This window comes from Macrotis lagotis, chromosome 2 (genome assembly GCF_037893015.1).
Source record: "Macrotis lagotis isolate mMagLag1 chromosome 2, bilby.v1.9.chrom.fasta, whole genome shotgun sequence".
Lineage (NCBI taxonomy): Eukaryota > Metazoa > Chordata > Mammalia > Peramelemorphia > Peramelidae > Macrotis > Macrotis lagotis.
The window spans coordinates 307022584-307045691 of NC_133659.1; the positions used below are offsets into that span (position 1 = coordinate 307022584).

Below are 23108 nucleotides of genomic sequence, written 5' to 3' on the forward strand. Positions count from 1 at the left end.
TCAGAAAGTAGAGTACTGTATTGTACTCAGTGTCTCTAATTTCTCAGCAGCCACTCAGTCCTAAGAGTCTGTTCCTCCCCCACTCTACTGAAACTGTCTCCCAAAAGAAAAAAAGGACCGATATGTACAAAAATATTTGAAATAGCTCTTTTTGTGGTGGCAAAGAGTTGGATATGGGATGATGTTCATCAATGGGGAGTGGTTGATCAAGCTGTGATATGGATGATTGTGAAGGAATACTCCTGTGCTAAAAGAAATGATGAAGACTTTTATGAACTGATATAAAGTGAAATGTGCAGAAGCAGGTAACAGTACTATTCTCAGCAATACAATGATCTAAGCTAAATTTAAATGATTCATGATGAAAAGGGCTAACTAACCACCTCCAGAGAAAGAATTGATGAATTCTGAGTGCAAACAGAAGAGTACCTTTTCTACTTTATATTTTTTGCCTTTTTTTTCCAACATGGCTAATTTGGAAATGTTTTGCATGACTTCACATCTATAATTGATATCATATTGCTTGTCTTCTCAATGAATGGGAGAGAGGTGGGAGGGAAGGAGAGAATTTGGAATTAAATTTTTTTAAAACAATGTTAAAAATAAATTTAAAAATAAAAAAGAAACTGCTCTCCCCAAAGTCATCAATAGTATCCTAATTGAGAAATATGAGTGAAATATTTTTCAGTCCCCAGTCTCCTTAAATTTCCTTTGGGTCACCTCCTCCAACAAGATACCCTTTTCCAGTCTTGGCTTCCAAGACATGGCTTTCATGGTTCTCCTCCTCCTCAGTGATTAACTCCTTTTTTGCCCCAATTTTCTTGGTTTCATTTTCTACCTGCTTCTTAAATGTTTATGTTACTAAAATTTCTGCCCTCTACCTTTCTACACTCCCCTAAATGATCTCATCTGTTCCCATAGCTTCAATTTCTCTACAGGAAACACCCAAACCTGGCACTCCACTCCAAATTTATTTCTACAATTCTTCTCTCATATTTCCAACTGCCTGCTTCGTATCTTTACTTAGAAGGCTTGACATCTTCCCCTTAAACTTTTCTATCTCTGTGAATAGTACCTCTAACATCCCTCTTGGCACTATCTTTAATCTTCTCTCACCCCAAATGTCTGGTTCACTGCCAAAAGCTGCCCTTTCTAGAGCCACAATATTTCCCAGACCTAGTTTTTCCTCTCCACTCCCACAATAACCATTATTTAAGATTTCTTCCCACCTTGAATATGATAATAATTTTTAATTAGTCTTCCTGTCTGCAAATTCTGACCTCTCTAATCCCTCTTCCACATTGCTTCCTGAGTGATCTGCTGAAACACTAAGATTACACTACTCCTCTATTAAAAACAAAACAACAAAACCAAACCCTCACTAGCTCCCAATTCCCCCATAATAACATTTTAGCTCCTCCCTTGGCAAAAAGCCTATTGATTCAGCCAGATTTCATGTTGATTCCCTTGCTGTAATGCATGTCCCAACAAAGTGAATTCCTCTGTGCGCTCTCTTCTCACCGTAGCCTTTCCCACCTCTTGGCCTTTTGCTCACATACTTCCTCCTATCCTTGGAACACTCATCTCATTGCTCTTTGTTGAAATTTTTCCACTTCCTTGAAGCCTCAACTTAGATGCTTTCATGATGCCTACTTTGACTCTCCTGATGAAAGTGATCTCTCCTGGATATGGGGAGACCCCTCCTTCTACTCCTCACCAAAGCCTCGATGGTAACCAAAGGTATGGAATATTGTGTAAAATGTCACATTTTTCCCAATGTACTAATTGGTTTTACTGATTTTTTTCTCTTTTTTAATATCTTTGTACTAAGGGATGGCTCTCTAAAGGGAAGAGAAAGGATACAGAAGAAAATTTAGGGTTGTAAAAACAAATTGGGCAGGGGGGGGAAGCTAGGTGGTGTAGTGGATAGAGCATTGGCCCTGAATCAGGAGGACCTGAGTTCAAATCTGGCCTCAGACACTTAATAATTACCTAGCTGTGTGGCCTTGGGCAAGGCACTTAAACCTACTGCCTTGCAAAAATCAAAAGAAAAAAAAAGGGCTACTGTGCCACCTAGCAAGTCAGACCCAGAGTAAGAAAGACTTGACTTCTTGAATTCAAATCCAGCCTCAGACACTTACTAGCTGTGTGATTCTTGGCAAGTCATTTAATCCCATTGGCCTTAGTTTCCTCATCTGTAAAATAAGCTGGAGAAGGAAATGGCAAACCACTTTAATATCTCTGCCAAGAAAATCCCAAAAGGGGTCATAAAAAGTAAAAATCGACTGAAGTAACTGAACAGCAACAAAAAACAAAATACATCAATAAGATTTATTTTTTAAAAGAAAGCAATTTCTCCCACCTTATAATTCTCATAGAAATTTATCCAGCTCTTCTTTCCCTCATCACATGCTAAACTGAACCAAAGAAACACAGGGGCATGCTGGTAAATGTTTTAACAATAAGCTCTGGGGGTTGGGGGGAAGGAAGAGTGTTTGTGCTTTTAAGTTTAACTTGTATTATTAACATTTTCTCCATCATTTTCTTAAGTCTAGACAATCAACAAAACAACAAAACAAGCCTTGAGTGAAAAATCTAACAATTGTTCTTTGGAGTTACAAGGTGTCTCCAATATACCACTAATTTCTTGTGTACAAAACATCACTCCCCTCCACGCCCTATCCCCTTGCCCCCATTTGGCTATAAGCTTCCTATGGCCAGGAATATATATATATATATATATATATCATTTTTTATCTCTGAATTTTTAGTATGTGTAGATGTTTAATAAATGTTTGCTGATCTAAATGGCTAGAATTCTTTCTTCACATTAAATCTGAATCTATCTCTTTATAGTTTTTGCACATCCCTGTTATTTCTGCTTTCTGAGGCCAAGAATAACCAATCTAATCCCTTTTCCACATGAGAGCCATTCAGACTCATATAGCTATGATGTACCCAGTGAGACTTCTTTTTTCCCGGTTAATCATCCTCAGTTCCTTTATCTATTCCTTATACAGTGTGATCTTGAGGCCCTTCACTAGCTTGGTTGTTCTCTTCTGGAGCCTCTTGACTTTTCAGAGTTCTTTCTGAAATGTAGCATCAAAAATTGAATGTAATGATACAGGTGCAGTATGGGATGGGCAGAAGACAGTGGTTCTCTCACCTTATACCTCTGAATCAGAGTATGCCTAATACAAGGCTTTAAACTGAATGGAATAATTGATTAAAGGCTGGAATGAAAATGTGAAGAATAAGTTTTACTCAAAAATTTGTTTAAACTCTAATCATTAGAAAAATGCCAATTAAGATAATTTGGAAGTGCCACCGTATGCTCATCCAAGTAGCAAACCAGTTAAAAAGAAAAGAAATGACAACTGAACTATGAGAGTTGATGAGATCACAAGGGGAGGTGATATAGAGGGAGAGAATTCCATAGAGAGGGCTTTGGGGGGCTATCCCCAGTCAGGGGGTGTGCCCTGGGTGAAGATCCAGCAAAGGAGAATGATCAGGTCAGAAGAATGTGGTCAGACAAGAGTACCAGGAAAGAACAGTGACTTCAAGCTGAGGAGGAAGGAGAAAAGAATGATCAACAGGATCAAAGGCAACAGAGTTCAAAAAGGATAAAGACTTTCAGTAAATGTATAAATTAAATTAAATTGAAATTTTTTTTAAATTCTTTAAATTTTTTTTAAAAATTTAAGAAAAATTAAAGTTGCTTTACGTAATTATGAGATTATTTGTAACTTTGGAGAAAGCACTTCAATTGAAAGATGAAGACAGAAGGTTTTGAAGTGAGGAAATGAAGGCATCTAGCTCTAGATGGCCTCCTCCTGGAATTTAGCCATGAAGGGGAGGAGTGTTATAGGGATACATGAATGGATGAAGTGTGGAATTTTAAAGGATGAGGGAGACAAAGGCATATTTGTAGGCACAAAGAAGATGCCAGAAGGCAGGGAGAGACTGAAAATAAAGAAGAGCATGGGATGATAGAGGGAGCATTCTGCTGGAGAAGATGGGATGAAGAATGCAATTATTTGTGCATGTAGAAGGGTTTACCTTCATAAGGAGAAAGGTCACCTCATTATATGAAGCAAGGATAAATGAGTATGTAATTAGGGAAAACATATGAGTGATGGGAGATGAAGATCAGGAGAGAAAAGGGAGCTCTTTTCAAGTGCCCCCAATTTCCTGGTGATATAATATACATATATATATATATATATATATATATATATATATATATATATATATATATGGGAAGATTTTCAGTTAAGCAAGTCGGGGAGAGGAGAATTATGGAAGGCTTGAAGTTTTTTATATCCTGAAACTTAGTCTAGTGTAGATAGAGGATTCAGCAATTTGGAGGCTGTAGGAAATGTATACATATCGATTTTATGACAAAAAATTTTATTATGCTTTTCTCTGTGATTGTAGGGAGTAATGGGGCAACTTGCTGGATAAAGAACCAGGTCTAGAATCAGGAACATCTGAGTCCAAACCCAGCTTCAGAGACTTACTATGTCAGTCATTTAGCCTCTGTTTGCCCAAGTTTCTTTATCTATGAAATGGGGATAATAGTACCTACTTCTCAGAATTGTTGTGAGGATCAAAAGAGATATTTGTAAAGTACTCAGTTCAAGATGAACATACAGTAAGAGCTATTTAATTGTTAGTTGTTGTACTTGCTATTATTATTATTATTATTATTACTACTACTATACTCAGGCAAAACCCCCCATAATCAAACACCTCATTCCCTTCACATTTCAATTTCAGAAAACATTTTGGCCAGTTAAACTTACCTGTCAGGAATCCATAGTCTAACAGTCCTGTCTCGTGAGGCGGATGCCACTAAATTTCCAAGTGGTGAAAACTGTACACTGGTCACAACGTCCTTGTGACCCACATAGCGGAACGCTTTAGGCTGTGGCTTGAAATCCCATAGCATGAGAAAGGTATCCCAAGAGGCACTGGCTATCAAGAAAAGAAGAAATGATCATTGTTTTGTTCAAGCAAATCAATCCAGGTTGTGCCCAGAGTTAACTGTACATAGGGAAAAGTGAGAATGAAATATCTGAGTTTCATTACAATGTGTTATATCAAATAACACGGTAATAGTGGGGGTTGGAGATGGGAAAAAGCTACACACACACACACACACACACACACACACACACAAACACACAAACAAACAAGACCTGGGTTCAGGTGAAAACCTTAATCTTTCTGGGCCCTAGTTTCACTTGTAAAATGAGGGGGTCAGAGTGGTCAGCTTCTTGGACCTTCCAGTTCCAAACCAAGATCCTACTGCTAAAAGGCACAACAGAGGAGAGCTGAGCTATAGTCTGTCTCAAAGAATCTTGTAATTTACTTAACAAATACATTAAAACTGTTTGAACTCAGTACATTTGTTTCTATGAAAACTAAAATTAAAGGGATTTTCCACATTTATAAATATTTGTTGAATTAAGTTGGTTAAATATCCTCTTTTAATTTGTACAGTGGTATGGTACAGCAGAGGGATGGCCATGGTGCCTCATAAAACTGTCTTCCGAGGCATGAGGGGGCTTTGGCCTCCACTGGAGGAGAGACCGATCATCCTTGGAAACATCAGGGCTGCGGCTCATCCAACGCTTCCTTGGGTTACTTATGCTCCTCCGTCCAGAAGTGAAGCGTTTATTGGTTCTCACTGGTTAGAGGCCTACGTCAAGTTCCCACTTATATAACATTTTAGGGGTTACAGAGTTTTGCATGTTGCCCCTAGGTTACAGCTAAACTGGGAGCCTCATCTGAGACTCAATCAAAAAAAGCATAGGTCTTTGAGCACTGAAAAATGATGATTCTAATTTGAATTAGAATAAATGGGACATCTCTAGACAACTTGTGGGCAATGCCAGCTGATAGTTACCCTTGCTCTCAAGCATAGTTATTCCCCACTTTGTGGCATAGCCCTTGACACCTTAGTACGTGGTATAAATCAAACAGTTCAGGAGCTATGCATCTAGACAAGCCTAATCTTAGCTAGGCTGGCCTTCAGACTATTTTCATCTTTCTGTCTTCTGTACAGTATCTGCAGCCAGGAAAGATAACCATTACATTTATTCATTTGTTCCGGTAGCTTATTTAATTAGTCAAATTCTCAAGGGTCAGGAAGTCTCGCTGGGTGTTCTTGGAGCTCTCTTGCAACCGTGAGCTTCTATGATTCTCTCCCGTCTTCCATATAGTCCCCCCCCACACACACACACGGTGCTTTGCTTGCGGTCAGGTTTTCCATAAACATTGGCCGCTGGGTCCAGTGACTCAGCAATAGGTAGCCCAGAAAAGGCAGAGAACCCTCCATTTGCACTGTAAGATGTGGCAGTAAGGACTGGACGGGCTGAGGATGGTAAACTTGGAGGTTGTCTGCTCAGACCCAGCAGAGTCACGTGGCACCCCTGGGAACTTGAGCAAGTCCCTCCACCTCTCTGGGTCTCATCTTCCAGCCCCAGACCTAGGAACATCATCTGACACAAGACAGAGACAAATAGTGCCAGCACAGCAAAGAAAAAGTTGAACCAGTTGACTGATGCATGAGATGCTCCTATCAACATGAGTGGGGAGCGAAGCCGAGATTTTTATAGGTTTTTACTTCATTGCACTTTTATAAAATACTGGCAAGTTACATGCACGTTCTTTCCTTCTATACTGTCCTTCCCCAGGAAAGGCCACTCCCAAGTCCAATATGTCATAAAAGAAAAGATGAATTAATTACGGATGTCAGTGCAGTCCTGGGCCAGCTTATAATCTACTTTTGAATATATCCATTTAAAACTCCACCCTGGGTAAACACTGACATATAATTAAAAATGTCAGTGGTTTTGAGTCATTCATCATTGAATGGATCCTTCTGGAGATGAAAGGTCAAAGGAATGGAGTTGTGAATGTAGTCAGCTGATACACACAGGTCCACATATGAAGTCTTTGGTTAAGTTTCCTGAATAAGATGTGAATTTGTGGCCCAATGAGCAATTCTTTTCTTCAGCCAATTCATAGAGCCTTGTGTGTGGCCTTTGGGGTTAGAGCAAGGGGACAAAGAGAGGGGTGGCAACAGAGAGAAACTGGGAGAGAGAAAATAACAAAAATCCAGGAACAGGTGTGCTTGGCTTCCTGGGGAATAACTGGCACAGTCACCCAGCATTTCCCCAGGGCTGTCAGCAGCACAGAGACCCCTTCAGTGGAGAAGCTCTAGAACTGAGCAGTTTGGAGGTCTGCTTCCCAGGGCACCCACGATATCTCTTCTGAAAAAAACACTTTCCTCTTTGTGAAATCTGCCTGCGTCACCCTTTCAGGAGGAAGAAGAGGCCTTACCCGATTCCTCAGGGCAAACAACTGCCATCCACAAGCACTCATCTACCCAGTGGACTTATTTGATGATTTCACACAGTTAATATGCTCCCATTTGAACTGAATTTTTAAATTCGTTCCTGCTGAATTTCCAGTCAAAACCTTTAGTCTTTCATCCCCTAAAATACCCTGAAGTCTGGCTTCCTTAGGTTATACTTCTGAAGTTGATTTTCTTTTAACCTAAATGCAAGACTTTTTACTTTACAGAACTGAAAGAGTTAACATATGCAAACTTTAAAGCACTTTGCAAACCCCAAAGCCCCACCAGCAAGGTATAAGATATGTTAATATGTAAGACATCCGTTTTGTGTCATCTACATATGTTATGGTCCTGCTCTCTGTCTTTAAGTCATTGATCAAAAATGGGCCAAGAGTAGCCACGTGCTACACCACCACAGTAGATTATAAGCTGACCTAGGACTGCACCGACATCCATAACTAAATAACCTTTTCTTTTATGACATATTGGACTTTGGTGTGACCTTTCCTGGGGAAGGGCAGTATAGAAAGAAAGAACATGCATGTAACTTGCCATGTTCAGTCACATATGAGTCTCCCTAACTCCTCCCGTCTAGACCACATTTCTTCAGCTTGTTCATTAAGATATGGAAAGCTATTCCGCCAAATGCCTGCTGAAATCCATATACACTGGTCACTTTACCAAAAACCAAATAAAATGACTTTGGAATATCACTCATTCTTAGAGGCCCCTACTTCTTAATTTGAAATGCTCACAACGTGTATTGAACAGTCAATTGAATTGAAAATTGTCCTATTATCATCAAGGCCATTAATTTGTAGGTTTTCCACCTTCTTTCCCAGTGTATTCACTGTATATACCTCCTTTTCTCCTCTGACATGGCCACCACCCTGTTACAGGCCCTCACCACCTCACATGTGGATTACTGCAATCCTTTGTTGGTTGGTGTCCTCAGTTCAAGTCTTTGCCCGCTCCAGTCCATCTCCATTTAGCTGTCAAATCAATTTTCCTAAAGCACTATTCCAACCATGTCACCTCTCTAGTCAGTAAACAGCAATGACCATGGGCCAGGCATCATGTTAAGTACTGGGTTACAAAGGTTCAAACCAGTCTGTGATCCCAAGAAGTATGCAAATAACCCTGTATACAACAAACTGCATACATGAGTAATCAGAGATAATCATAGAGGGAGGGCACTAAAATTAAGAAAGACTGGAAAAGCCTTCTTTTAGACAGTGAGCTTTTTGAGACTGGAAGGAAGCCAGAGAAGCCAGGAGGAAGGAAAGAAGAATGAGGGAGAGAAAGCATGGGGTATGGGGTGGCAAGCAGTAAAAATCTGGAATCAAAAGATGGAAAGTTGAGTTTGAGGACCAGCAAGGAGGCTGGTATCACTGGATTGCAGAGTATTGGGGGTGATAGAAGGGGAGGGTTGGTGTCAAAGTGTGTCCTGGAAATGAAGGGTTTTAAAAAGTCAAAAAGAGGATTCCTTATTTGATCCTGAAAGCAAGTAAGAGTCACTTGAATTTACTGAATAGAGGTGTTGAGATGGTCAGCCTTGTACTTTAGGAAGGTTAATTTGATAGTTGAGGATGCATTGTGGTGAGGAAGAGATTTTGAGGCAGGGAAAACTATCAGGTCCTGAGTACAGGAGTGAGGTGATATGTGCCCACATCAGAGTAGTGAGTAGTGACAGAGGAGAAAGAGGGGGCATATGGGAGAGATATTACAAAGTTAACACCAACCAGTATTGGCAAGAAAATGGATATGGGGTGTGAGAGCAAGTGAGAAGTTGAGGAAGACACCTGGATTAGGAGTCTAAGAGAATGAAAGGATGGTGATGCCCTCGGTCATAACATGAAAGTTAGGAAGAGGATTTGGACAGAAAAATATAGAGGCCAGTTTTGGATATGATGAGTTTAAGATCTCTATGATATTCAACTGGCAGTTGGTGATGTGAGAGGAAAGGTCACAAGAAAGGTTAGGGTTAGATAAGATTTGAGAATCATCAGCACAAAGATAATTGAATCCATGGGAACTGAGGTGATCATCAAATGAAACAGCATAGATGGACAGAGCCTGGATGAAGATCTAGCAAAGGAGACTTAGTTATCAGAAAGGGAGAGGAAACCTAGGAGAGACTAGTATCTCAAAATCTAGAAAGAAGACAATATCCAGAAGAGGGTAATCAACAGTGTCCAAACTTACAGAGAGGTCAAGAAGGAAGAGAATTAGATTTGGTGATTAAGAGATGATCAGGAACTTTGGAGAGAGCAGTTTAGGTGGAATGCTGAGGTCAGAAGCCAGATTGTAAGGGGTTAAGTGGGGAGTTTGAGGAAAGAAAGTAGAAAAGGACACAGATAAGTTGCTAACTAGCAGAGATGGAAAGATCCAGGAAGGACCAGTCTCTCTTCTTGTTCTTAACCTAGAGTAGGACTTAGGTCTCTCTGAAGCAGGAACTCTGATCTTTTCCATTTTGAAAAACCATTTCTTTGGGGACTTGCAACAGTACCAAATGGAATTACTCTTGCACCTCAGAAAGTCACATTTCTTTTTTATACACACTCTAAAGGAAAATTTCAACAGGTCAGAAGAAAATTGTGAGGCTCAAAGAAGGTAACATACATGATTTTTCAACCTGAATAGTACTTTTCCCTTCTTTACCTACATAGGTTCCCAACAAGTCATAATCAAAATAGTTTTTGGTAAAATTTTAATTGGGCATAGTACTAGGAAAAATGATTTTAGAATCTAGCCTTCCATTTTGTTTCTATTTAAAGAAATCAGGATAAGAAAAAAGGTCACTTAATTTTTAACACAATCAACTGTAAACATACACCAAGTTAATATTTGGTATAACAAGTCAACTAATGATTCCTGTTGACATTTCCAAGGTGCTTAGTTGGCTTATTAAACAAATTACATACAGGATTTGATTTAGACCCTACAACAAGGAGAGGAGGAAGATGCTTATCATTCCCATTATACAGATAAGGATGTCAAGCAACTTGTCCATGGTCACAGAGCTAGTTATCAGAATTTGAACCCAGAACTCTCCAGGATTCTTTCCACTACACTGCACTGCCTCTTTCTGCACATGCCATAAAGAAGTCATGGGGGGCAACAAATTCATGGAAATGGCATTAGATAACATGCCAGCATGCATGTGCAAATGACTTCTATACAGGATAAATAGGAGAAAATGACCAAAGGGAGGCTTCTTAGAGAGAGTTAAGGAAAGCACTCGCTCTGACTGTTTCCATGCCTGAAATGTCCTCTTTCCCCTTTTCTAGCTGTGGACCTTCCTGGCTTTCTTTAAGTCTCAACTAAAATCCTACCTTTGACAAGAAGCCTTTCCTCTGTTAATAATTTCCTATTCATCCTGTATAGAGCTTGCTTTGTATATATTTGTTTGCATGTTCTCTCCCCCATTAGATTGAAGGCAGCGACTAACCATGGCTTCTTTTTGTATCCCCCCCCAGGTGCACATAGCAGGCAATTAATAAATGTTTATTGAATGAATAAGAGAATTATAAAGCAAAATTACCTACTGTCAATAATGGCTCTCAGTGAGAGCTGATTCTCTGAGAATAAACCAAAATGCCTGCATCTGCTTATGAAAAAAAAGTTATAGTTTAGTTAATGTTCTTCCAACATCACTTTTAAAACAATGAGATAAAAAAGTGGGTCCATAGAGAGCCATTTGTTCACCTTTTACAATGGACTTAGAAACCTCAATATTCTTTCATACATTATTCTAAATAGAAACTCAAGACAAAGAATGAATATTTATTGACAACTAGACACCCAAACAAATAAAGACCATGAAATTTTCTTGTCTTCAACCAAGAAGAGACTTACTTTGCTAACTTAATGTTAATCAGATCCTTCTGGGCAAACTAAATTCAGCTGCAAGCAAATTGGCACACCCTTATTTAAAAATGCCTACACTTACTTTATTCATATTAATGGAGGTTAAGGTGGAAATCTGAAGTCCACAATGTTAATTCCCAGTTCCTACACCTCATTTTGACCCAGAGTTTCGAATTCCTCTCTCATCAAAAACGTTACCAGGGCAACTATTAAGCAGAATGATTTAAACTTTCTACATTCAAGAGAAAGATGGTGCAGAGAAACACAAACTTCAGGTAGAAAAAAATAATCACTTATATTTGATTTTGGACTGTGGCTTAGTACTTGTATTACAACAGGTCAAACTAGAACATGAAGCTACAACTCTGGTGAGATTATTCAAGGATGCAGAAGCTGATCAGCCTTTCTGAGGAGCTTCACTTTTGTCCTTGAATTCCCAGTGTTCAGCAGTGTCTAGCATATTAATAGGCACTTAATAAATGACTGTTGATTGATCGATTGATCCAGGCTTCCCTGCCCTGAGTTCCTCACATAGGGGCACATAATCAGGAGGCAGCGTCCCCTCTCAGCACTGGTGATGCTAACTGAGCTGCAACCTAAAGTTGCTTTCCAAAGCTGCTTCAGATCTAGAGAAATCTGGCTTCCTAAAAGAACAGCAAAGTGGCCAAGTAAAATGTCACAGCAATGTAGGAGCTGAAGATTACTGTTTCCACTTCTGATGTTACTGTACACCTAAAGCCTGGAAGTGTAGCAAGCAAAATAATGTCCTGAAGGCAAACTGTAACACGGATGGTGGCATCCCCCTAAATGAGTTGATAAACCCCTTTAAAAAAATAAAAAGTAAAGTATAAGCCTCAAGTTTAAAAATCATGTCTAGCATTGGTTCTTTATGAACTAGGAACTTTTATTTTCACATTTATGGTCTCATTGAAAGAAACAAAATAAACCAAGTGTTTTTTTTAATACTGAAAATATAATTTTCTTTGCTTCTCAAATAATTTGGTTTGAGAAATATTTCTCAATCTTCATCCAAAAGACTGCTTTAGAAAATTAAAAAAAAAGTTTATTCAACAATTATCAAAACCACATAAACACAGTGACCGGCTAATTACAGCTAACTTTCATTCCCCAACCAAAACCTAGATATTTCATTAAGCTCAGCTCACTTAAAATTTAAAAACAAAAGACAACCCTTTTCAAGCTTCAAAGATGAGAGGTTTGTTGCTCAACAACACTGACATATAAGTTGGGAAAGATGTTAAGTGATTTGAAGATTGCAGTGCCAAGAAATGCTTCATTTTCCTAACTGACAACCAGAAGGAGGAAAAGATATTATGGTCAAACTGTATTTACTTTTCAATTCATACAGTAATGTAAATATTGTCGGTCTTAGGTTCAGGGATATATCTCCTGGGTTTACTTTAAATGATTAAACATTAACAAAAAAAAAAAAAGGGGAGGGGAGAACAACCTCCTTGGCTCTCCTCGATTTATGAAATGAAAGAACTGCGCCAAGAGAATAAGCATGTGCCTGTATATAAAGGAATTCACCAGGACTTCTTATCAAGTCGGAGTAATAGGTAAAAATAGGCCATCGGGTTAAGTGTAGTGACTCAAGAAAAACTGAAGCTATCTCTCCATTTCATGCAGACACCTATTTATCTCTTGAGATGCCTAAGCACAAAATTTATTCACATGTTTGAGAACTGTGGTTTCACATTCAAACACAAGTCAGTGATGCATTCTCCCACCTGTTGGTTCTGTTTAGTTTTTAACAGCATAACACCCCTAAAACTCAAACTAGTGGATGAAAATAAAAATCTATTTGCCAGAACAGCTTTAGTGTAAATCACACTGCATATAATCTTCAAACACCAGTAATTGATGCATTAATATAAGCCATATTTCACACTGCTTTGTTTTGATCACTTGAATTGTAAGTTTGGAACTTAAGGCTTTTGGGGGTTCGCTTACATACAAACAATTCATCCAGTGAGGAGGGGAAAGGGAATTGGTTTGGCTTAGACAGTGAATTCAGTCCATAAGGCATCTACTAAAGTGGTTTTGGGCCCATCACCAGGTTCAGTGTATTAGACAAGATAATGAACCAGCTTTTCTGGAATGATCTCAGTCAATATTCAAATAACTTCTTTTTTTTTTTAAACAAAATACAATCTTTAGTGAGGCTACTTTGTAGACTACCATAAATTATAAACACTACCGTGCCCACATCCCTTCTACTTCTCAAACCTCCAAATCTGATTTTTATCACCGGGGCTACAAGTTCTCATTTCTACGTCAGGCCGCCCCTCGGCTGTCCGGTAGGCACTCAGGCACATGTTGGACCTGGGGTGGTAAACTGTGCCATCTTCTTTAAAATGCCAAATCATCTCTTCCGGGGCAGGGGACCCCAGCTTGGGGCAGTACTGCATCCCCACGTGATTCTTCTGTTTGGGGACCATCACGCATAACTCCGTCTGGACACTAAAGCGCAGCTCCTTGGCCAGGGTATACTCGAAGAACTGGTTGCCCCCTTGCCCGTGGCAGCCGAACAGAGTCAGGTGAGCTCCCGTGGGATCCCGCTCGGGGGACTTGTAGTCCAGGCATTCCGAGGAGATGCCCAGGCTGCGCAGGGCCCCGTGCCAGCCGGGCCGGTCCTCCGGCACCCGCAGCTCGGGGAAGACGTTGCTCAGGTACCACTCGAAGCTCCTGCAGTTCAGCCGGCGCCTCAGGAGTTTTCTTTGCGACACGTCCCCGTACTTCTCCTTCCTGGCCAGCGGGTTGCGATTGAAGAAGTGCTCCTTGTAGTCGTCCATCCACACCTCGGCCGCCCGGACCGTGTTCTGTCGGAAGTTGGGCCTGGCGTAGGGGGCCCGCTTCGGGAAGACGTGGCCCACGTGCGAGCAGGGGTGGATCTCCAGGGTCCCCCCGCACTGCCAGACCCTGAAGGACAACTCCAGGTTCTCGCCGCCCCACACTTCCATCCCCGTGTCATAGGTGCCCAGGTACTCAAAATACTTCTTACTGACGGCGAAGAGGCCCCCGGCCATCACCGGGGAGCGGATGGGGTCGGTCCGGGACTTCCAGCGCCTGCGCTCGTGCTCGGGGACCGCCTGCCACTGGAACGTCAGGTGCCAGTCGAAGCCCCCGATGACGGGCTCGCCCTCCTGCATGTAGAAGTCGAAGGTGTTCCAGTCGATGGTGTCGATCACGGGGCAGATGATGACCGACTGGTCCTGGGCCACCCTCTCCAGCAGCGGCTCCAGCCAGCCGGCGCCGCACTCGCAGTGGCAGTCCAGGAAGGTGAGCACCTCCCCGGTGGCGAAGGTGGCCCCGATGAGGCGCGCCCGGACCAGCCCCTCGCGCTTCTTGGTGCGGATCAGCCGGACCCTCCGCAGCCGGCTGACGTAGGCTTCCAGCGGGGCCTTGAGGTGGCCCAGGTCGCTCAGGTCGTCCACCAGGATGAGCTCCTTGAGCAGCACGGCGGGGGCCGTCTCCAGGACGCTGTGCACGGTGCGCAGCAGCGTGGACCAGGCTTCGTTGTAGAAGGCCACGATGACCGAGGTGGTGGGCAGCCGGCGGTAGTCGTAGCTGCGCAGGCGGCACTCGGACATGCGCTCGTCCCGGATGTGGCGGTGCAGGGAGATGTGCTCGCTCAGGTGGATGTTGATGGCATACTTCTCCAGCAGCTCCTCGGCGCGCTTCTGCTCCTCCTCGCCCCGCGGCCGCAGCTGGCCCGCCTCTCCCCACTCCCCCAGGGCGCCGGGCTGCGCCGGGGGCTTCTCGTAGAGGGGCCGGCCCAGGGCGGCCGCCGCCTCCTGGCCCCCGGGGCCCGGGAAGCCCCGGGGCCACCTGCCGGCCCCCGACAGCTCCAGGACGCCGTAGGCCGCCAGCAGCGCGCCCAGCAGCAGCACGCAGCCCCGGGCCAGCCCGGGCCCCCTGGCCGGGACGCGCACCTTCACCTTCATGCCGCGGGGCTGGGGGGGCCGCGCCCCCGGCCCGAGGCGGGCCGCCCGCGCAGCCGGGCCCCCGCGCCCAAACTTCTGCGGCGCGCCCCGCAACTTCGGGCCGGCCGGCTCCCGCTCCCCCGGGCGCACGCACACTGGCACACACGCAGGCGCGCCGGGCCCGGGAGCCCGGGGCCCGCCTCCCCAGGCCTGCCCGCGCCCCGCCCCCTGGGGCCCGGCTCCAGCTGCGCCTCCAGCTGTGCGGGCCGGGCCCCGGGGCCCCGCTCCCCGCGGCCGGGGGCCCCCACCCCCCCCGTCCGCCGAGGGGACGCCCCCCCCCCGCTCCCGGGGCATCTCGCCCTCTGGGCCGGGGCCCGAGACTTACCGAGGCGCTTGGCATCGGGGCTGAAGTCCACGGAGCTCACGGCAGCCTTGTGGCCCTTGAAATAGCGCTCCAAAATGGGGTCCTCCTGCAAGGAGAGGGCGCCGGCCTGTCAGTCCGCAAGCAGACTTCCCCGGGCCCCCTCCCGGCACGCCCTCCCCGGGGAACGCGACCCCAGAGACCCCTCGGACCTGCCCCGGGGGCGGCGGCCCGACAACCCGGGCTCTGGAATGAGGAAGGCCCAGTTCCCGGCCAGCCGGCCCGGGAGAAGGGCAGAAGCGCCTCCGCTCATCCGCCAAGGGTCCTCGGAGCGACGTTCCGGCCCTGGGCTTCGGGCTCCGGAGCAGCAGCCTCAGGACTCGCCGCTGCCAGGAGTCCTTGGGGCCCCCGGAGCGAGCCTCCACTTTGGTTGTTAATTGCTTTTTTCAAGCTGTGCCAACTCTCTGGGACCCCTTTGGGGACTTTCTTGGCAGAGACCCTGGAGTAGTTTGCCATCACCTTCTCCGGCTCATTTTTTACAGGTGAGGAAACTGAGGCAAATGGGGTTTAGTGACTCGCCCAGACTCACAAGGTTCATCAGGGTCTGAGGTCACATCTGAACCCAGATCTTACAGACTCTGGGCTCATTTGTGGTATAACTGCCCCACTTTTAATTTGACAAATGAGGAAACCGAGGCTTAGGGAGATGCCTCGACTAGCCCCAAATCACACAGATCGATCAGATCTCAATCTAAATCTCAATCTTAAAAAAAAAACAACCACCCAGCAATCACTCTTTCTTTTTTTTTACAACAGAATCTGAAGGGTTAAGAACCCCAAATACAAGGGATAGGGGCAATCCCTTCTCCTTAGGCTCCCTCTCCCTCCACATGTCATATCAACTCACAAATCACAAGCCTTTCCTTCACATTAAGTCTCAGATCTTATTAGTGTGTGGTTCACTGTTAACTCCCAATCTTTCTCCTCCCCACCACCCTCTTCCCCAATCCTTCATTCCCCCCTTCCTTTTCTTCCCCAATTCTTCTGGAAAGTAGAGAATGCAACAAAAAAAAAAGTCTCAGGTAAGTAATATAAAATGAGTAAAGTAATATGCTGCTCAACCAGCAGATCTAACCCTTATGTGGCCTGGACCCCCTCTGGCAAAATCTGATGATGTCTTTGCATCTCTCCTCAGAAATTTGTTTTTAAATAATTCAATGAAAGGAGTAAATGATAATATTTAATTTGTTTCCTAACCGTGTTGAAGGATAACTTGAAATCTAACAACAGACCCCTTGAGTGACCACGGACCATGAATGGGTTAAGGACATTTATACTAAATGAGACCTAATCTCCCTTGAAGTTCTTAAATTCTATGGTTTTAGGATTTTCTTTAGGATTTCCAGTCTCAGTCTGGATGCTTCTGAGACTGAGAAAACCTCCTCTAGGGGACAGGGCTTGGAGTGAAGGATATACCTCCAAGGCGGAGTTGGAGTACAGATCCAATTAACAGGAAGTCATATTTTGGGTGAATTTTAGAACTTTTACTGTTTTTTTTTGCAAGGCAGTAGACTTGAAGTGTCTGAGGATAAATTTGAACCCAGGTCCTTCTGGCTCCAGGACTGCTCTATTCGCTGGGCCACCTAGCTGCCCCTTATGTTTAGTGATTTAACAAACATTTATGAAGCATGCTACTGTCTGTGTGCTACAGGTGGCTACAAAGAAGCAAAAACCTTCCCTGCCCTCCAGAAGTTCACATCAGAAGGGCCAGTCCAGTTGACCCCCTTCTGAAGGAGGAGCCAAGCCGAGGGGACGGCTCGTATCTGGGCGTCACCACCCACTCAGCAAGACGCACTGGCCAAAGCACTTCCAGGCTCGGGGTCCCCATCTGAAGAATGAGAGTTGGTCTAAAATGTTCAAGTTCCCTTCCAGGCCCAAATCATCCAGTTCCGACGTCCTTGAAGCCTCAGACTGTGCCCAGTGTCCAAAGGGTCTCTGATTGTGCCCAGTGTCCAGCAAGCTCAGACTGTGCCCAGTGTCCAGCAATCTCAGACTGTGCCCGGTGTCCAGCAAGCTCAGACTGTGCCAGTGTCCAGCAAGCTCAGGCTGTGCCCGGTGTCCAGCAAGCTCAGACTGTGCCCAGTGTCCAGCGGCCTCAGATTGTGCCCAGTGTCCAGCAAGCTCAGACTGTGCCCAGTGTCCAGCGGCCTCAGACTGTGCCCAGTGTCCAGCAAGCTCAGGCTGTGCCCGGTGTCCAGCAAGCTTAGACTGTGCCCAGTGTCCAGCGGCCTCAGACTGTGCCCAGTGTCCAGCAAGCTCAGACTGTGCCCAGTGTCCAGTGGCCTCAGACTGTGCCCGGTGTCCAGCAAGCTCAGACTGTGCCCGGTGTCCAGCAAGCTCAGACTGTGCCCGGTGTCCAGAAAGCTCAGACTGTGCCCGGTGTCCAGCAGGCTCAGACTGTGCCCGGTGTCCAGCGGCCTCAGACTGTGCCCGGTGTCCAGTAGGCTCAGACTGTGCCCGGTGTCCAGCGGCCTCAGACTGTGCCCGGTGTCCAGTAGGCTCAGACTGTGCCCGGTGTCCAGCGGCCTCAGACTGTGCCCGGTGTCCAGCGGCCTCAGACTGTGCCCGGTGTCCAGTAGGCTCAGACTGTGCCCGGTGTCCAGCGGCCTCAGACTGTGCCCGGTGTCCAGCGGCCTCAGACTGTGCCCGGTGTCCAAAGGGTCTCTGACTGTGCCCGGTGTCCACTGGCCTCAGACTGTGCCCGGTGTCCAGTGGCCTCAGGCTGTGCCCGGTGTCCAGCGGCCTCAGACTGTGCCCGGTGTCCAGCGGCCTCAGACTGTGCCCGGTGTCCAGCGGCCTCAGGCTGTGCCCGGTGTCCAGTGGCCTCAGGCTGTGCCCGGTGTCCAGCGGCCTCAGACTGTGCCCGGTGTCCATCAAGCTCAGACTATGCCCGGTGTCCAGCGGCCTCAGGCTGTGCCCGGTGTCCAGCGGCCTCAGGCTGTGCCCGGTGCCCACTGGTCTCTGTGCCCGGCGCCCCCAGCAGATGGCCCCGGGGCTGTTGGGGGCGCAGCTCCCGGGACGAGCCCCCAGCCTCGGCCCCGCCCCCGGCCCCGCCCCGCCCGCGGTGGCCCCGCCCCGTGCCTCAGTTTCCCTCCCACAAGGAGGGGGCGGGGCGCAGCTCTGAGCCCGGCCCCGCCCCCGGCCCAAGCCCCGCCCCGGCCCCGGCCCCGCCCCCCCCGGGTCCTTACCGGGGCGAAGGCCATGAGGACGCGGCCGCGCCGGCGCCGCCGAGGGGAGGGGGGCGCGGCCCCGGCGGGCGGAACCGAGCAGAGTCCGGAACCGTTTGGCGGCGGCCGCGGCGTGGGCCCGTCACAACAAGGCGGCGGCCCGGCGGACCCCCCCGCGCTCCAGCCCCGGCGAGGCGAGCCCCGATCGCCGCCCGGCCCCATTGGTCGCCTTCGCTTCCGGCCCGGGGCGTCGGCGGGCGTCCCCGGCCTGCGATTGGCTCGCGGTCCCGTCCCTGGCGGCCTCGGGAGGCGCTAGGACCGCGCGGGAGCCCGCGCCCAGAGCAGAGGGGAGGCGGGAGGGGAAGCGGGAGCTGTTGGCATCGACGCAATCGGTGATCGACTCTGCATTAAAGGGACCGCGTCCCTGTCGTGGCAACCCCGTACAGAAGGGGAAACTGAGGCCCAAAGACACGGCACCTCCAGCCCAAGGGGCCCGGCGACTCTCCGAACACAGACCAGCGCTACGCCCCACTGCCCCTGCCACCCCTGCCAGCCCTCCCCCTCCCCATCATCCCCCTCCCCATCATCCCCCCTCCATCTCACCCCTCCCCCCATCATCCCCCCTCCATCTCACCCCTCCCCCTCCCCATCATCCCCCTCCATCTCACCCCTCTCCCTCCCCACCCCTCCCCCTCCCCACCCCTCCCCATCATCCCCCTCCATCTCACCCCTCCCCCTCCCCATCATCCCCCTCCATCTCACCCCTCCCCCTCCCCATCATCCCCCTCCATCTCACCCCTCCCCCTCCCCATCATCCCCCTCCATCTCACCCCTCCCCCTCCCCATCATCCCCCTCCATCTCACCCCTCCCCCTCCCCATCATCCCCCTCCATCTCACCCCTTCCCCTCCCCATCATCCCCCTCCATCTCACCCCTCCCCCTCCCCATCATCCCCCCTCCATCTCACCCATGCCCCTCCCCCTCATCCCCCCTCCATCTCACCTATCCCCCTCCCCACCCCTCCCCATCATCCCCCTCCATCTCACCCCTCCCCCTCCCCATCATCCCCCCTCCATCTCACCCATGCCCCTCCCCATCTCCCCTCTCTTTATCCCTCTTTCATCTCCTCCATCCTTCCTCCTCCTTCCATCCTCACTCTTCCTCCTGGACCCTCCCATCCCTTCTCCCCAGGCCCCGCCCTGCACTCACCTCTCCGCACCCCTCCATCCCCTTCCTGTCTCCCCTCCTGACCCATGCTCCCCTCTGCTTTCCCTTTTCATCTTGCTTCCCTCATCTCCCTCCCACGTCCCTTCTCTCCCCATCTTTCTTCTTCCCTCCTCCTCCGCCTCTTATTTCTCTTCTCCACATTCTCCCCACTTCCCTCCCTCCTCTTCTCTCCCCTCATCTCCCCTGCCAGGCCGACACCTCCTTTCTCTTCTCTCCATTCTCCTCTCTTCTCTCCTTTTCCAACTCTCTATTCTTCTTCGTCTCCCCCACTTCCATCTTCCTTCTGGCTCCTTCCCCCCCTCCCCTCCCTCCCTCCCTCCCTCATCACCCCCTACTCACTTTCCTACCCTCACCTTGCTGTCTCTGGGGGTCCTCTCCCTTCACAGGAAAGATTCCGTCATCTCCTGCCCCTTCAGCGCTTTGAGGATAGTAATAATAACAATTAAAAAGCAGCATGCATGCCCTTAAAGGCAGGAAGACCTGGATTCCAGTCCAGCCTACGCCGTAGCCTGGCTGTATGAGCTGGAAACACCATCTCTCAATGGTCGCCAAAAACATAAGGTACAGAAAGCATTGATTGAGAAAGGCCCCTCACTACAGTGATCCCTCTGCTTTTTAAATCCCAAATCCAATCTCTATCTGTTAATAATAATGACCATTTAGGGGCAGCTAGGTGGCACAGTGGATAAAGCACCAGTCCTGGAGTCAGAAGGACCTGAGTTCAAATCTGATCTCAAACACTTCATAATGACCTAGCTGTGTGGCCTTGGGCAAGTCACTTAACCCCATTGCCTTGCAAAAACCTAAATAATAATGATAATAATAATAATAATGATGATAATCATGACCATTTGTACAATTTTACAAAATATTTTAATGCATTTTGACCCTCACAACAGCTATGTGAGGTAAGAAGGAGGGGAGATGGCAAGGCAGATGGGAGGAGGAAGGACGGAGGAGCAATGGAGGGAGGGGAGATGGGGAGCTCCATCTCAGTTTTACAGATGAAGAAACTGAAACCAAAACATAAGTGACTTGCCCAGGATGTGGATGATTATACAAACTCAAATTTGTAAGCCCCTTTAGAGGTTATAAAGCACATTTCTCAGGACCACCCAATAAAAACAGGACTGTAAATTTTATTGGCTCCATTTTTTAAGATGAACCAACAACCTAAGAGAGGAGAAGGGCCCAAGATCACACCTAGCTTACTTATTAAATTGAGGATTTGAACCCAAGTTTCCAAGTTTTGGGAATTTCAAGTACCTCTCTCCATATTTAATGAGCCTCCGCTCATTCTCTTGTCCAGATCCGATTTTTAATACGCCCCCCCATCCTTTTGCTTAATTTGACTGGCCACCTCCCCTGGTGGCCTAGAATATTCTTTCCTTTCTCCACTTTGAGGTTAAACTTTTTTTTGGAGTTTTAAATAAGGGGGTGAGGTTGGAGTGAAGAATCTGTATAAATTACTTCAGACTTTTTTTCTCCTACAGATCCCAGTTGGCGATAGAAATGTTCTGTTCTTGGTCCTTTGTTGTTGTTGTTTTTAGGTTTTTGCAAGGCAAACGGGGTGAAGTGACTTGCCCAAGGCCACACAGCTAGGTCATTATTAAGTGTCTGAGGCCGGATTTGAACCCAGGTACTCCTGACTCCAGGGCCGGTGCTCTATCCACTGCGCCACCTAGGTGCCCTAGTCCTTTGTTTTTGAAGAGGACCAATGACATCAGGAGGGTGATTTCTTGCCTTTTGGCTGAATCGAATTTAAGTGAGGCAGAGTCACACAAGCTATCAGCCTCACTCTCTCCCACAGTCATTGAAGTCCAGTGATAGGACAAAGTCAAAACACTCTTGGAGAAATGCTCCCTACACAATAGTAGCTCCATTAGCATGAGCCCAAGGGGCAGCGACTGTTTTTTCCCTGTCTTTGTATCCTCAGAACTTAGGTGCCCAATAAATGCTTGTTAATTATCCGTTGGCTGTTGCCATCTATACATGGCTCTGTAGATCTTGGGGTATTATATGCCGGTCATTATGATTATTGCTTCTTGGACTGAGATCAGTGAAGGTGGGGCACAGCTAATACGTGATAGGGGCTACAGGGGAATGGACTAGATGACCTCTCAGATCCCTTCCCACTCTACGCTGCCATGCTAAGAAAATTAATGGTAGGGGCAGCTAGGTGGCGCAGTGGATAGAGCACCGGCCCTGGACTCAGGAGTGCCTGGGTTCAAATCCGGCCTCAGACACTTAATAATGACCTAGCTGTGTGGCCTTGGGCAAGCCACTTCACCCCATTGCCTTGAAAAATCTAAAATAAAATAAAATAAAATAAAGGTAAACTCTATAGGAACCATGAATTCTAGACAAGGGAACTCTCTTCCATTTCAGGTGGACATCGAAGCAGCGTATCAAATGAGAACACTGACAAGTTAAATGGCTTGTCCAAGGTCACACAGCCAGGCTGTATCTGAAGCGGGAGATGAACATGTGTGTCCTTCACTTTTAGTTCTCTGTCCTCTCCGTATGGGAATGGCTTGAGGTAAGGGAAAGGGACATGCCTGTTCATTTGGTGCCTGTAATTTTTCTCTCCCATTTTTGCAGACTGCCCCAACTACTTTCCTCATCCTTGACTTTTCTGTTCTTCTCACACCTGAAAAAGCAATATATGACACTACATGATCGCTCAGCATGCGAGAAGCCCATCAAATTTCCTTTTGTTTCCATCTCAAGTGTTGCTGAAGGCAATTTGGTTTTTCTGATTCATGATGACAATATTTGAATTTCTGAATAATGACATCCACGTTAATAAGCAATTTGCATCCATCTTCATGCAGAGGAGTCGAATGTCAACAGCATACTATTGTGACACCATTGTATTCACTAGTCTCTGTAAATTAGTTGTCATTCTAATTCTAAAAGCAGTGCCATGGACTACATAGAGGACTTGCCTTGGAGTCCAGAAAATGACTCTGACATGTGTAATACTGGGTAAATCATTTATTTCTTCTCTCTCTCTCTCTCTCTCTCTCTCTCTCTCTCTCTCTCTCTCTCTCTCTCTCTGTCTGTCTGTCTCTCTTCCCCCTCTACCCCTTTACCTCTCTCATAGGCAG

General features: G+C 46.8%; 2 protein-coding genes across 3 annotated transcripts in view; both read right to left on the minus strand.

Annotated features, from left to right (window-relative positions):
* The window catches only part of POC1B (POC1 centriolar protein B), a 95105-nt gene extending 76181 nt beyond the window's left edge, over positions 1-18924 (minus strand). For both annotated transcript variants that reach the window (XR_012476239.1, XM_074226559.1), the window contains exons 1-3: positions 18793-18924; positions 15569-15653; positions 4806-4977 (exon numbers count right to left, since the gene is read on the minus strand). Coding sequence is in view for 1 of the 2 variants with exons in the window: in XM_074226559.1 (XP_074082660.1) it covers positions 4806-4977; positions 15569-15653; positions 18793-18807 (272 nt within the window). In the remaining variant the exon portion in view is untranslated. The remainder of the gene's footprint in view (positions 1-4805; positions 4978-15568; positions 15654-18792) is intronic.
* Positions 4986-14941, minus strand: GALNT4 (polypeptide N-acetylgalactosaminyltransferase 4). The gene has a single exon (XM_074226560.1). It carries the CDS (start codon positions 14848-14850, stop codon positions 13474-13476), a length of 1377 nt encoding a protein of 458 aa, XP_074082661.1. The 5' UTR covers positions 14851-14941; the 3' UTR covers positions 4986-13473.
* Positions 18925-23108: the final 4184 nt, after the last annotated feature.

Coding starts and splice junctions, on each gene's coding strand:
- GALNT4 (XM_074226560.1), bottom strand. CDS start 14,850: ATGTCCGAGTGCCGCCTGCGCAGCTACGACTACCGCCGGCTGCCCACC.